This window comes from Anastrepha ludens, chromosome 3 (genome assembly GCF_028408465.1).
Source record: "Anastrepha ludens isolate Willacy chromosome 3, idAnaLude1.1, whole genome shotgun sequence".
Classification (NCBI taxonomy): domain Eukaryota; kingdom Metazoa; phylum Arthropoda; class Insecta; order Diptera; family Tephritidae; genus Anastrepha; species Anastrepha ludens.
The window spans coordinates 131593036-131606827 of NC_071499.1; the positions used below are offsets into that span (position 1 = coordinate 131593036).

The 13792-nt window shown below is 36.4% G+C and overlaps 1 protein-coding gene across 6 annotated transcripts in view; it reads left to right on the forward strand.

Moving 5' to 3' along the window:
* Positions 1 to 13792, forward strand: part of LOC128859307 (protein PALS1) — a 238356-nt gene that overhangs the window by 213889 nt on the left and 10675 nt on the right. For all 6 annotated transcript variants that reach the window (XM_054096190.1, XM_054096191.1, XM_054096193.1 and 3 more), the window contains one exon: positions 13502 to 13709. In XM_054096190.1, the coding sequence (XP_053952165.1) occupies positions 13502 to 13709 (208 nt within the window). The remainder of the gene's footprint in view (positions 1 to 13501; positions 13710 to 13792) is intronic.

Here is a 13792-nt window from a genome sequence, read left to right on the forward strand (position 1 = left end):
ACAAATTTCATATCACTAAGTTGTACTAGGGCATTTCAAGGGTGCAACAAAAATGCTTTATAAAGTAAAATGAAAGCTTGTCAGTTATGTACATCACTAACACTTGTTGGTAAATAAAGAATATAGGGAAATCTAGATTTTCATTTTGCCGCGCTTTAAAAATAATTAGCTGCTAACTATATACGCAATTTCTGCTAAAAGATACTTGGAAGTTTTGCATTGCCTGCCGAGGAGCAGCAGCTATTGGAAGAAACGTTTCCCATGATTTGATTTTTCAAATCAATCCTTGAACCGTGGGCTAATTGAATGCTAGTCGCCGTATATACTGCTTGCTGTACAATTCACTATTTTCTAAGGGCTTTTTACATTCCATTTCACCTCTATTTTTGCCATTTAGTATGATTCCTCCCACACTCGCATGTTTTGCTGCACTTGCAGTCATTCCAAATATTTGCATATTTTTTGCATTTTTCCAGAGGTGTTAATTAAATTTACGCGCTTCTTTCAATAAACGCGCAGTCAAGTAGAAAAACGTATGTTACAAAACATATCCATATACATATATACATACATATGCGCATATGTGTGTATATAAGTAGTCAAACATGTAAAAATATTTGCTTAACTGAGCGTTAAAATCTTTGCATTCGCTTGCCTTTGTATTTCCATTTGCTTACTACCCATCTTCCCTTCTTCAAAGAGGTTACATACATACATATATCAAAATTCTTTCGAAAAATAAATAAAAAATACTTACATACAAGCACACATACACTTATGCATATATATTATATATTTATTAGCTTTCTTGGTTCATAATTTGTTGAACGGCTAGGATTAGTTTAAATTACTATGTACATATGTATGTATATTGGCTGCCAGCAGTTCACCTACCGAAATTCAGGCTTACATGCATATGTATGTATGTATATCGAACCTCTCTTTCTGCTGTTTGTAGGCAAATCTTAATTTTTTGATCCTTCGTTTCTAAAGAAAGATTTAACTCATATCTCTCGTACAAATAACTGGCAGGACACCCACATTTGCTTGGCTCTGACACACAGGGGCTGCATAATATTGATATCTCTCTTTCAACTTTCTCCACCGCCCATTGTCCCGAGCTCGTTCCTTCTTTATCAAAAGTTTATTGCTTTACTTCTCCAAAACTCTTTAGTTACAAAACCTCAGTTGAACGGTTGTAGCAGGTGTAGGCAACCTTTGTCACGTGATGACACTTGATTGGCGTTGAATAGCTGCTATTGATGGAGAGCGTTTATCACCTGCAAAACAAATTTGCTGATCTGCTGTGTTAGATCATCGTCAATTCGTCTACTCGCTGTTGTGGCGACCATTTTATTTCTGTTCGATTTTCCTAAACAATACAGACTTGTTTGTTGGAATGTGGGTTGTCTCATTTCGTGATGCCTCATCATTTGTTCAATATTTCCACTTGAATGCATTTTTGTTGTAATTATTTCTTAACGAGTGGAAAATTTAATTGCTTGAGCTTTGTAAGTATTGACTAATTGCTTTTTTTGTTGTTCTGGAAGTGATGTGCGTGGGTGCATGTGACCTCTCCTTATTCAAAGGTGATAATGGTATTTATAGTAAATCGTTATGTTAGAAAAGGATATACAAAATATTGAAACAAAAAATAGTTAAATAAAAAAAAATAAATTTAAATAAATTAAAGTAAAATAACATAAATAATATAAAACAAAATAAATAGAAAACAAATTAAGTGAACTAAAATATCACCCTCTCTGATGCATTGGTACTACACGGCGGTAGTTAGACCGATATTGCTGTGTGGGAGCTTAGTACTGAGACAAGAAAACTGACATTGACATACTTAATTCCACTGGAAAGGATTCAACGACTCGCTGCTTTGTGCATAACAGGAGCGATGAAAACCAACCCACGGCGGCGCTGGAAATGATACTCAGCATACCACCTATTGATCTTATGGCGGAAAACCTAGCAGCGAAATCCGAGAGGAGATTAGTGGCTGCGGGAATATTCACCTGTAGAACCTTCGGACACAGCTCAGTAGGAAAGTGGAGTTTAGGTTGCATAGACTACATGACTCCAAACTTCAATTGGGAGAGAAGGTTTTAGCAATAAAATGAAATGAAATTTAAGAAAATAAAAACAGCTGAAAAAATAAATCGCAAAAGTATATAAAAAATGAAAAAAAAAAATAAACACAAAATGAAACCAAATCGCAAAATATTTCACATCCGTATTAATTAAAAATTTAAATGAGCGTTTGCAGTATTGAAATGCAAATTGAAGTGAGAGTTAAGTGGCCACAAGTAGAGTGGATGCGCATAGCCAGATTGGAAAAAATAAACAAAGTTAATAAAAATTAATAATTTAAGCTGAAATGTGTACTCGAACGAATCATCTCTATGGAATATCAGTTAAAAACTTAAATTTAATGAAAAATACCATACAAATATAATAAAAATAATTCTATTGAAACACTTAAAACTTCTAAAAAATTAAACAAGAACAAGAAGAAATTAAATTACCTCAGAAGGCATTAACGTTCACTTTTTACAACTAGAAAGTGTGATTTTTAGTGTCCTTCGAACTATAAATATTAAATAGTTTTTTGTTTCAGCACAGAATAATGACTTTAATTATTGTAAACAATTTTATATAGAAAAATTGCAAAAAAAAAAAAATTATAAAAAGTGTCAATTGCAAAAAATGCCAAAATGGTTGTGTCAACATTGAATATCACACTCGATAACAATGGCCTGGTGGCACCGACACCGCCACCAGCCACCGTCCCATTCTCATCGATTACGACAGCAACAATACCAACAATAATCACAACCAGCAGCAGCGGTGGCAACAGTCCAGCAGCTGGGAATACTAAATATTCCACTAATGTCTTGCATATGAACAGCAACAACAATAATAATAACAATTTTAATATAAATAATAATAACAAAAGCAATAAACTCAGTGCCAATAGCAACAATAACAATAATATTAATGGTAGTAATGGTAATAGTACTGGTAATGGTAATGGTAATGCTAGGAGTGTAAGCAATACGAGCAGTTTATGTGATATCAACGGTGCAGCGGCAAGGAAAATAGTAACAACAACAATTATACCAACCAGAAATCCACTATGTGATAGCACTAATGTGCCACAGCAGCAGCAACAGCAACAACAGCCAATGCCACCGTTGCTCTGGCATTCACCGCAAACTGTGAAGGAGCCAGCGCAACAACAATTGCCGCAACGTAGCAGTTCATTGTTGTTGCAGCGGGACGGCCAAGTGAATATGTCAAATCGTTTGCGTCAGCAGCAGGCAAGTAAATACATAAAAAAAGTACAAAGAGTATACCTACAAAGAAGGCAAAATATTTAAAGATGTTAAAAAAATACTAAAATACATTCATGCGGTGGTGTTTTGATCGCTTTTCTTTCGTTTGTTTAATTTCCATACATTTTTTATAAAAAATATAATTCACTCTACAAAAAAGATGGGAATTAAAAACTAAAATTTTGTAAAAGATTTGTAAAAATTCGACAAATATTTATCAAAATTACAAAATTTAAATTTTTTTTTAAATTCAGTTTTAATATAATTAAGCGCAAGTTGGAAGGGCTCCGAATTCTCTTTGAGTTTTCATAATTTTTTTCGATGCCGGATGTGAGCATTTTCTCCAGAATATACGAAATTTTTTCATGTGAAAAAATGAAAATATACGATTATTATCTAGAAAGTATTAATATTTACAAACTTTGAGGTCTATGGTACAACCAGATACTGTGACGGTTTCGTAATACGGGTGGATTCTGTAATTATATATTATAATTATATTAAACATTTTTTTTTGCCAAATTTTTTTTATAATAAAAAAAAGAATTTTTAGAATCAATTTTTATAATAAAAAAAATATATATATATATTTTATTTTAAAAGCTTTTACTAAACAAATTATTTTTATAATACATTTTTATAGTAAAAAAATAATATAAAAACAAAAATTTCAAGGAAAAAATTTTAAAAGAAAAATATATTTTTTTGGTTAAATCAACTTTTTTTAGCCACATAACCATGCCCGCCATCACATAACTAAAACCCTGTATTCAGTTGTTCAATCAATTGGAATGGTATTTCGAGTGGCATTTTAGTCGAATGTTACTTATTATGAATTCCGCCATTAAGCCAAATGTTATCCGCTTGCAAATAAAAAACAAATAATTGTTTATCAAATTTAAATAACTTTCATAAATTTATTATGGCAATAAAAAGTAAACACATAAATATTCAGGCAGCTACGCGAGAGTGTTCAGCAAAATAGCAATAAAAATATTGAAAAATAAAATAAGTAAAAAAGTATGAAATATAAATCACAACGTTCCAGCGCATATTTACGTATACACTCTCAAACATATACGTGTATGCACTTGATCACACACACACCTGCGCCCTCGAAAGCAATTAAAGCGCTCCGCTCCACTCCACTTTATGCGCTGATGTCATCTTTACGCCAGCGCGCTTCATTCGGTTGGCTTTATCGCCCTCTACTCATTAGGGCTCCCCCGCCTTGTCCATCTCTTTACTTTGTTTGTCTACTGTTTGTTGTTAATTCTTGTTGCTTTGCGCAGATTGATATCAACAATTTTTTAGTACTTAATTTTTTTTTGCTTCCTTTCTTCGTGTTGCTTCTTTCGACGCTTCCACTGATCTACTGTCAGAATTTATGTTTTTGTTAGTTTTAAATTTGTGTGTGAATTTACAGAATATTAATTTGAGGAAGTGTAGAAAAAATGTAGTTAAAAAGCAGAAAAATAATAAATTCGTTGAAACGTTGATACGTCATATCTGGTTATAATGGGGCGAGCTGTGCACGGATGCATGGGTTGGGTGATGTTGTATGTATAAATACATGCGTGCATACACATACACATGCATATATACCATATATAGGCTTAACAATAACGAATTTCAGTTTTATGAGTTTGTTTTCAGGTTTCTGTAAATCATTCACGAAACTTTTTTTCTCTACGTAGAATAAAAGCAACGATTTTTTTATAAATAAAAATAACTAACCAGCTTTTGGCCCCAGTATTGTCGTATTGCGGGAAAAGTGTCGCATTTGGATGTGAAAAACTTTAATTATTGCATCATCTTTGTTAGTATGTTTTGCACTGCGGTTGGAAAATGAATTTCAAAAAAGGAGTACCGTTTGAGTTTGTATTAAACCCACTAAAGCTTGTACCGAAAGTCACCAAATGCTTCTAGAAAAACATAGTGAGAACCGACGTTCCCACTATATTCGAATCTACGTTGACGGAACGACCCGGATTTATATCCGGCCAAGGACTGACACTCCAGCATATATAGGTAATGTTTATGCTGCTACAACAACAACAAGAAAAACATAATGATGTTTTTTTGTAACCTGCTTGCCAATTTTACGAATGGCGCACAAGCGATTTCGAGCGGATTCGAATGCTGCGGTAAAAGCTTAAAGAAAGCAGGGCGTCACAGAGTGGAATATTTTGCATAAAAACTCGAAAAGTGCGTGATTTTATAAAAAAATTACAAAGTATATGAAAATTATTTAAATGGAATTATAGATTCTTCCCAGAACTGGGGGTCTCTTCCCATATTCCGGCCGACTGTTTAGGTCTTTGTATACTCAGTTAAAGTTTTGTACCACAAAAGCTAAAAAATTACCAGCAAATCGCTTGATCACTTAAGAGTTATGGGTGAATTTCTGGCAAAAAGGCAAATTCCAACGTTGAGACATTCGCTTTATTCATCTGACTTGACACCCTGCGATTATTATCCATTCCAGAAACTGCATTAGACATTGAAAGGAAAGTGCCATGAATCAACTGGAGCCTTTGTGCCAAAATAAATTCCACAATCCTAAAAAGGAAAGAAGTGCCGTAATAAAATAAAATGTTTTAGAGAAATATTCAGAATTGAAAGTCAGCTGTTCTTTTAAGCTGTGTAAAAAATGCTTGGTGATATAAAATGAGACATTGGAAATTGAAAATTTTGGAACTGTTTTTCTGGATATTTTGGAAAAGCATTTAAAATTTTGGTCAAAGCTTATGTATTGGTCAATAAAAAAAATATGTGTCACAAACACTGATTGCTTATATTTTAAAAGTACGGTTTTTCTCGAAGTAGAGTGTGTATCAGAGACCTGCATGGCTCAGTGTTTTCTTGAGTTGCTCATACGCTAAATTTCTTGCTCACATTCAGTCAATTGAAGCAAAATATTTGGTCAAGTGCAGTTAGCTCATGCAGGCGAACGCGTAGTTCAGCTCAGTCAACACGTATGATCTAATGTCTTCGGCTCAAATCTAATCATTGAACAAAAAGCAGCATTGAATGAAATTAGCATCGGCCTTTGCGTTCAAAGAAGTAATTGTCATTATTGTAAATAGCACATGTTCGAGCAAACGAGCGTTGGCGTACAATGTACGCTGTAAATTGCGTTTCGTATTTGAAAGGATTAGTTGGTTTCAGCCGTTGTAAAATAATGTCAAACGATTATTATAAGTTTTAAGAAAGAAAAAAACAAATATGAAAATATAGTGTTTTTACTTTAAAATTTTGCTTTTACTTTGCTATCGTTACATGCAAAAACTCATGCGGGATCATACGTGTTCAAACCGGCTCATTTGGCTCTATAGCCCTTTTATTCTTGCTCAAAAAAATGAATGGACAGCCGAACGAGCAAATACCCGAAACGGCTGCTATGAAAACGATTGGCGATAACATCGGAGAGCTAAAACGCAGCACATGATTTGATTGAGCTGAAATAAAGAATGACAATAACTTATTTGAAGAAGTTCGATCGTTTGAACGCAAAGGCCTGTTTTTTGTTCAAGCGAAGCGTATGAATGTTTTACACCCAACCGGTGCAGTTCTCTGGTGTGTATTAAGATGTACACTTTAGCTATAAAAGCAATATGTACATACATGTATGTAAATACGTGCATATGTGTGCACACTCGAACGTGCTACCCAGCCTAATTTCGCTCTCATAAAGGCATTCCTCAACGTTTTCCTTCGCATATGTAACCCACATATTTGTTTATTGTGGGACGTCTTACTAATTTATTAGGCATTGTTTTGGCAGCTGAAAGCAGTTTAACGCTGAACATACCAATGCAGCACCGTTTTGAGCGCAATGACCATGGATTTGACACAGTCAGAGAGTAAAACAGCGAACTAAATTTAAAAGAAATTTCATCGCTAATATCTGTATTTGTATGGCGACTAGACAAGAGCACTGAGTTCTCAACCAAACTTCAACACTGTAAAACCTGAACTACTTAGTATGTTTGTACATATGTAATTGACTTGTAGGCTCAGCATTTTACATTTCTTGTTGTCTGCCTGAAGAACGTGAAACAACAAAAAGCAGCCACAGAGTATTAGCAACTCTCGCGACCTTCTGCTTGTAATCAGTTCTGCTCAGCCTCCACTCATTACCTTTTCAGTAAACAAAATTTCGATGGCATTAAAGAAAAATGATTTGAAGTTTCTAAACACAGCTTCTAGCACCTTCTTTAGCCGCAAGCGGAATTCAGACACTCTACAGCGCAAATGCTGTAAACAAAGATCATTTACAAATGTAGATATCCAAGAATTTTGGTGTACCATTTGGCAGTTTCTGTTCTTCATTTGTGTTCTACCATAGAAGTTTTTGTGTCTTGTAAACATTTTTTGCGTCTCAACTCAAATTTTTTGTACTTCCTATTTTGTACTTTCTATTTATGCTCACATATTTCTGTCATTCAATCATTTCAGTGTCAGTGCTACACACCTCGTTGGACAGTCATAGAGGATAGAAAAATAAATATATAATATAGAAAAAGTTACCAAAGCATGTAGAAGAAATTACAAAATAAAAATTAGTTTTAGTGCCACCATTTCTGTATAATTCGCTAATAGGAGTTATGTCACTTTAAAAAAAAAACTATTTTTCTTAATTAAGAAAATAAGTTCTTTGCGGTTGGCATACTTTGTCATGGATTTTCAAACCCATTACACCCGAAAAAGCTTCCCTTCTTAAAATAGGGTATCCACGTTTATTGAGGTTATGAAAGCACATTACAAAAAATAAAAAAAACTAGGGTCTGTCAGACTCACGCACGGTAGAAGTGAAACTTCTAAGTTGGTTGTTCCATGCATGGGAGCCCCGGTTTAGATCTCTCCCCCCTCTCTCGTGTTAAATTCAGGTTTTCATTTTTTTTTTTCTATATCACTCCACATAAATTTGTACTATTTATTTTTGTCCTTATTAGCTTCAAATTTGACACTTGGGTGCAGTGTTGCACTTGACGCTGACATTTCTTTGCACTTCCAATGGTATTTTTTGCCTACTTTTGGCGCGTTAATCAATTTGCTTTGATCACCGAAACGGTTGAAATGTCATTTTACAACCTTCTACTTCAACTATCGTCACTCGTTTGGCAAACGCACTCATTGTATCGCTTCGTCTCCTCCATACCTACCATCTATTTACTTCACAGCAGTTTCTTATTGCTTTCCCGCTTACACACATTCAATCGGCGCTTTATCTGATACTCACACACAGCACTCATTTGCACGGGCTATGGCTATCTATAATACCCGTTGTCGGTTGTCGATTGTCGGTTGCCTGCATGTCGCCAGTCTACTTCAATGCTTACTTGTGTGCTATATACATTTCAGTTCATATTATTTCGAAATTATTCGCTACAGGGTGTGCTAGAGACGTTTGCATTTTTGCACTGGTTTATCTTCTAGAAGAAGAAGGCCAGATGAAGTATTTCGTTGTGTAACTAAGTATTCTTCAATAGAAATTTGTTCAAATACCAGTGTCAAACTAATTTTTAAAGCGAAAATCTTCTATTATAGTCTCCACACGCTATTTACTTGTATATAAAAGAGATAATTGCGTGTCTCGGTGACTCCCTCACATCGTTCAGCGCTTGCGATGCGAGAGAGCGAATAGGCGAGAGAGGGAAGGAGCAGCTGCTCCTTGGCCCCGCCCATTTGACGGATTTCGGTAACGCTCCGAACTTACCGTTTCACTCGCCTATTTTCAATCTGCCTTGGGGCCCCCGACGCGCCTAAAGAAGTTTCACTTCAAAACCGTACAATTTTTATGGGCTATGTGTTCATTTGATACTAAAACCGTATTTTATACCTTATATATTGGTTATCTTACTTACTAAACTTTTGAGACTAAAAAAAATTATTTTAAAAGCTTCGCAAGTTTGCTTAAAATTTCTTATCTCATTACTAACAATAAAATTTTTTTTTTATTATATAATATAGCCATAACTAAACTAAAGGGAGGAGTCCCGAATAAAAACCATCCTTGGTAATGGACAACATAGAGGATAATACTCCAGGTGGAATCCACACAAGTGGCAATCCATCCGCTTCGACGGCAGGGGCATGGATTCGGGGGGCCCCAAACATTACCCAAGTCTCTCAGCTCTATGAGCGAGAGCGCATCTTGGAGGAGACGGGGGTTGCTATCGCAATCTCCACTTCCTCTGAGTCTGAAAAAGTTTCCCTGTTTCGGAGGGCCTGAGTTGTGAGGTGTCTTCGGTGGCGGCACGACCTTCGCTCGAATCAGGTTTGAGGTCTTTGGCACTGATGTGTTAAGAAGCGACCATCTTGGCTCCTTGGCACCACAAGATCTACTCAGATTTCTTCGGAGATCGGGCAGATTTAAAGAAAATTAAATGGGAGTCCAAGTGTAGTACAATGGACTTCATTAATGTCTGAGTGCTGCACTTGCTAGTTGTCCCGACAAAAAAAAAAAAAAAACTAATTATAAACTATAAATATTAGTTTTAGGAGCTTTTTAGGTGTGAAAGCTCATTAAAGTTATGAAAGCTCATTATCAAAGAGATCATTTTTTTGTGAAGTAAGAACGAAAATTTAAAATTTGACTTATTAAATATTTGTTCGTTATACAAGGTGGCGGAAATTTATTCATCCATTTTTATTTTGAATAACTTTTTTATTAAATACAAAAATATATTGGTGTGGTGGAAATCTTTATTTTGACCTTTACGCGCTCCCTTGCTTGTCTGCTGTGTACTGCACCTTGCTTGTTTCCAAGTGGCAAATATGATAGAGGTTCGACGAAATTTGCGACATTTATAGATCTTCCGATAGAATTAATTTTGCTATAAATTTGAAGTTTTCGTGATCTGTGATTTAAAAAATATCGTTAAGTGAATTTTACCGCTTAAAGCAGTCCTCTGTGACTATGTGAAAGCTTTCGCAGCCAAACTAGTTGCATACAATTTTTATTATTTATTGTATTATTGATATTTATGTTGTTTATTTCGGAAGTTTCCTCCTTCAGCAGAAAGACAAAATAGTTTGTTGCTAATTTATTGCCAAGCCTTTGTTTCTAAATATATTATATTTGTTTTTGTTGTAATTACCTGCTGTGCGTTTTATGCGTTTGCCATATCCATAATAGTCGGCATAAATTATTGCCGCCGCTACCATCAACTGCCTGTCGAGACGTATTCGGAATTTCACCTAAATTATGTGCGAACAAAAAGCAACAACAATAAAAGTGTCGCATTGTCTGCTGGCATTTTTTATAACTCAGTTGAAAAAAATTGCAGAGTTTTCCATTTTTTGAAAGAAAATTTATTTGATTGCTTTGCAAAGCCTCAACTTGGCTTTGCGCTGCTGTTTTCTTGCTGGCTCAGCTGCACTGCCACACAATGCGCTACCAGTCGGTTTGGCGAAATCAAATTTTTTAAACCAAAAACAGCGATATAAGATTATTTAGTAGCTTTAAGTGTTGTTATTGTTTAGACAACTGCTTTGTAATGCGGGATTTTCGTGCATATTTTTGTTGTAAATTATTTCGGAGGGCCTTGCATTTTTTGAAGGTTGGCTTGCAACAAGAAAATAAATAAATAATTGGAATAACAAAAACTCTGAATTTCTCCATGCAATTTTATGCTCCAATTGCTGTTGCACAAAATGCACACCATACATTAGTGTGAATAAGTAACTGTGACATGCAAATATGTATATAGTTCGCACTACTCTACTCCAAATGCAGAAAAAATTGAAAGGCATATCCTTGAATGGTGTAGTGGTTTTTCACACTTTTTGTTGTTTTTCTTCGCTGCTCTGCACTGATTACATGACGCTTGTTGCATTTATACTTGCCACACGCATTTGAATATTCTTTTATGTCTCAGTCCTTGCGCTATTAGCTACTACCACGTCCACACGCCCACACGCCCACATGGAAACTATCCAGACGGCCCATCTAACACCCACAGTCCTTTACTCTTTGTTTGCCGCTTCCTTTTCAACGCACTGATGGATTGCCGTATCACACTTGACAGGCTTCCAATGTGGCAGCAGCAGCAGCACCTAACAATATGGGTGTTGTTTGTTTGTTCCCCAGCTTTGTAATATGTTGCATGTTGCACTTACATTTGTATTGTGTGTACATTTCGTTGCACACTTTCATCTATACAATCAGCATTCGTGTTGCTTTTAACTGGCTTTGGCTCGGAGGTTTACAGATGTCGTGTAAAGGGTGCTGCCAGTTGGATGTGGACAGTGGCGTCGGTGGTACATATTTACAAGGGAGCAGATGTAAATTGTTGTTGATAGTTTAACAGAAAGTGCGAGAAGCGACTGGTGCAGACGAAGGCAGTGGCTTAGACTACTTTGACGCCTTTGATTGAGTTCGCCGTGAAGTCTTCGAGAGAAAGATTCTTCGGAAGACAATTGGGTTTGGTTGGTTTTTGGTACAAAGTTATTCAAAACAGCATCTGCTTACGGTATGTCGCGGATATCATTTGTTTGACGATTGCGTCTTCAATTTGTCTCACTCGCACACAAAGTCACTCAGCTGCAAGGTGAGATTTTTTTCATAAACGCTGATGGCGCATGTCTCAGCATCTCTAGGCGTTTTTAATTGGCATAAGTGTGCTTATGCAAACTCCAGATTTCCTAATCTTATCTAAACTAGTGGAAAAATTATACAATAGATAATACGAAAAACTTTCCAAATTGCTGGCGATTTTTAATTTTATTTTTTATTTAGAAAACCGGTCTTTTCGTTTGCGGCGCCTTGAAGTTATTCCAAAAAACAAAAAAATTAATTTAATCAGAAAAACAAAGATTTTTTACGTACTCGTAAATTGTTTGCCCTAAAAATGTGAAAAAAGCTGCGAAAACATTTTGGTTTTCATTGCGATAGTGGTTATGAGCGTTTAAGAGCAAAAAAGTGTCGATTTAATTTTTTCAAGAATTCGATCGATCGAATAAAAAGAACATAGGTTCAGATATCACATACCCGATGAATTTCATCAGCGATATGAAGTGGTTAACACAATCGTAAGTAGACAAAGCTCAGTTTTCCCCACAATCCTCACTCATAACTCCCTCTAAGCTATCCCTTCTTTCCTGTCTTTCTCCCTTTTATCCTCTTAGTGGTATCACATGGGATGAAATTTCTGTTCTTTCCAAGTGGGTCCTCGCATGGGTAACCATATAAATTAACCTAATCTCCTTAGTTTTGTCGGATGAGCTTTTCGTCCCTTTCTGTCATTTGTAATGCGTCTTGTGTAAGTGCACAGATATACTTTAGGTATAACGTCATGTGAAATCTCAATTATATAAACTTTAAGATACCGAAGGTCAATTAGCAATTCTATAAGCTCGACCAAACCTTAAATTAATCACTTGTCAGCGGACGAAGAGCCTCTCTTCTTCCTTAGTAGCAATGTATTCTTTATCCATAGGAATATGCTCCACGTCACCTCAACCCAATGGCTCGGCACTAGTGAACTGTGCCCGGAACTTAATCACAATAAGTTTATCTATTTATCCATTTAACCCTCCATCCCGTCAGTCCTTAAGTACCCTTCCAACGCGGAGCATTAAGTAAACTTTCGCCCTTTATGCTTTGCGATTTGTTTTTGCCATTTTTGTCTCTGGGCCAACGCTCAAGTGTTGCCAGTTAACGTGGCAAGCTCAATGTGTGTGTGTACACATGCCAGACGTGGTAGGGTGAGGGGTTGGCTACATTCCTCATCCCCACCCTTTGTGAGGCCACAGACCTACTGGCCCATTCACCCCGTTTGTTGGCTAATTAAATTACGTGAATTAGTTTGGCGCTGAGAATTAAGTGGTACAAATGCGTTGGGGACATATTAGGCGTGCTTGGCGGTAAACAAAAGTGCGCGAAATCATGCAGAAGAAAGTGCATAAAAAACTTGGCAGTTTTCATTTGTAGGGTTGCACTCGCCGCTGTTTATCTTCTACTAAGTCGCGTTCCATTTGAAAATGAACTAATTGTTTTTACGGCAATGGAGCAAATGCCCGCGCATTCAACACTCCATTACCTGCCCATATTTCTCGCGACCGCGCTAATTGTTTTCGAACGCAGCTTTAAAGCTACGCACAATTGGCAAGCTTTGCAACTGACCAATCTCGTTTTCTCTGTCTTTCAGGAGCAACTGCGTCGGCGGCGCGAGGAGGAGGAGCGCATCGCGCAACAAAATGAGTTTTTACGCAACAGCTTGCGCGGCTCGCGTAAGCTGAAAGCTCTACAGGACAACAAGGCGGCAGCACAGCAGCAACAGCCGATAGCCGCAGAGCGCGTGACGGGCGTCGAGAATGAGGCGTACATGGACGATGAAGATATCGAGAAGATCAATGGTAGGCACACGAGAAGTTCTTTCGCTAAAACTTTGTATTCACACACATATTTCCTCTTTCTCTTCTCTCTTTCTCTCTCTTTC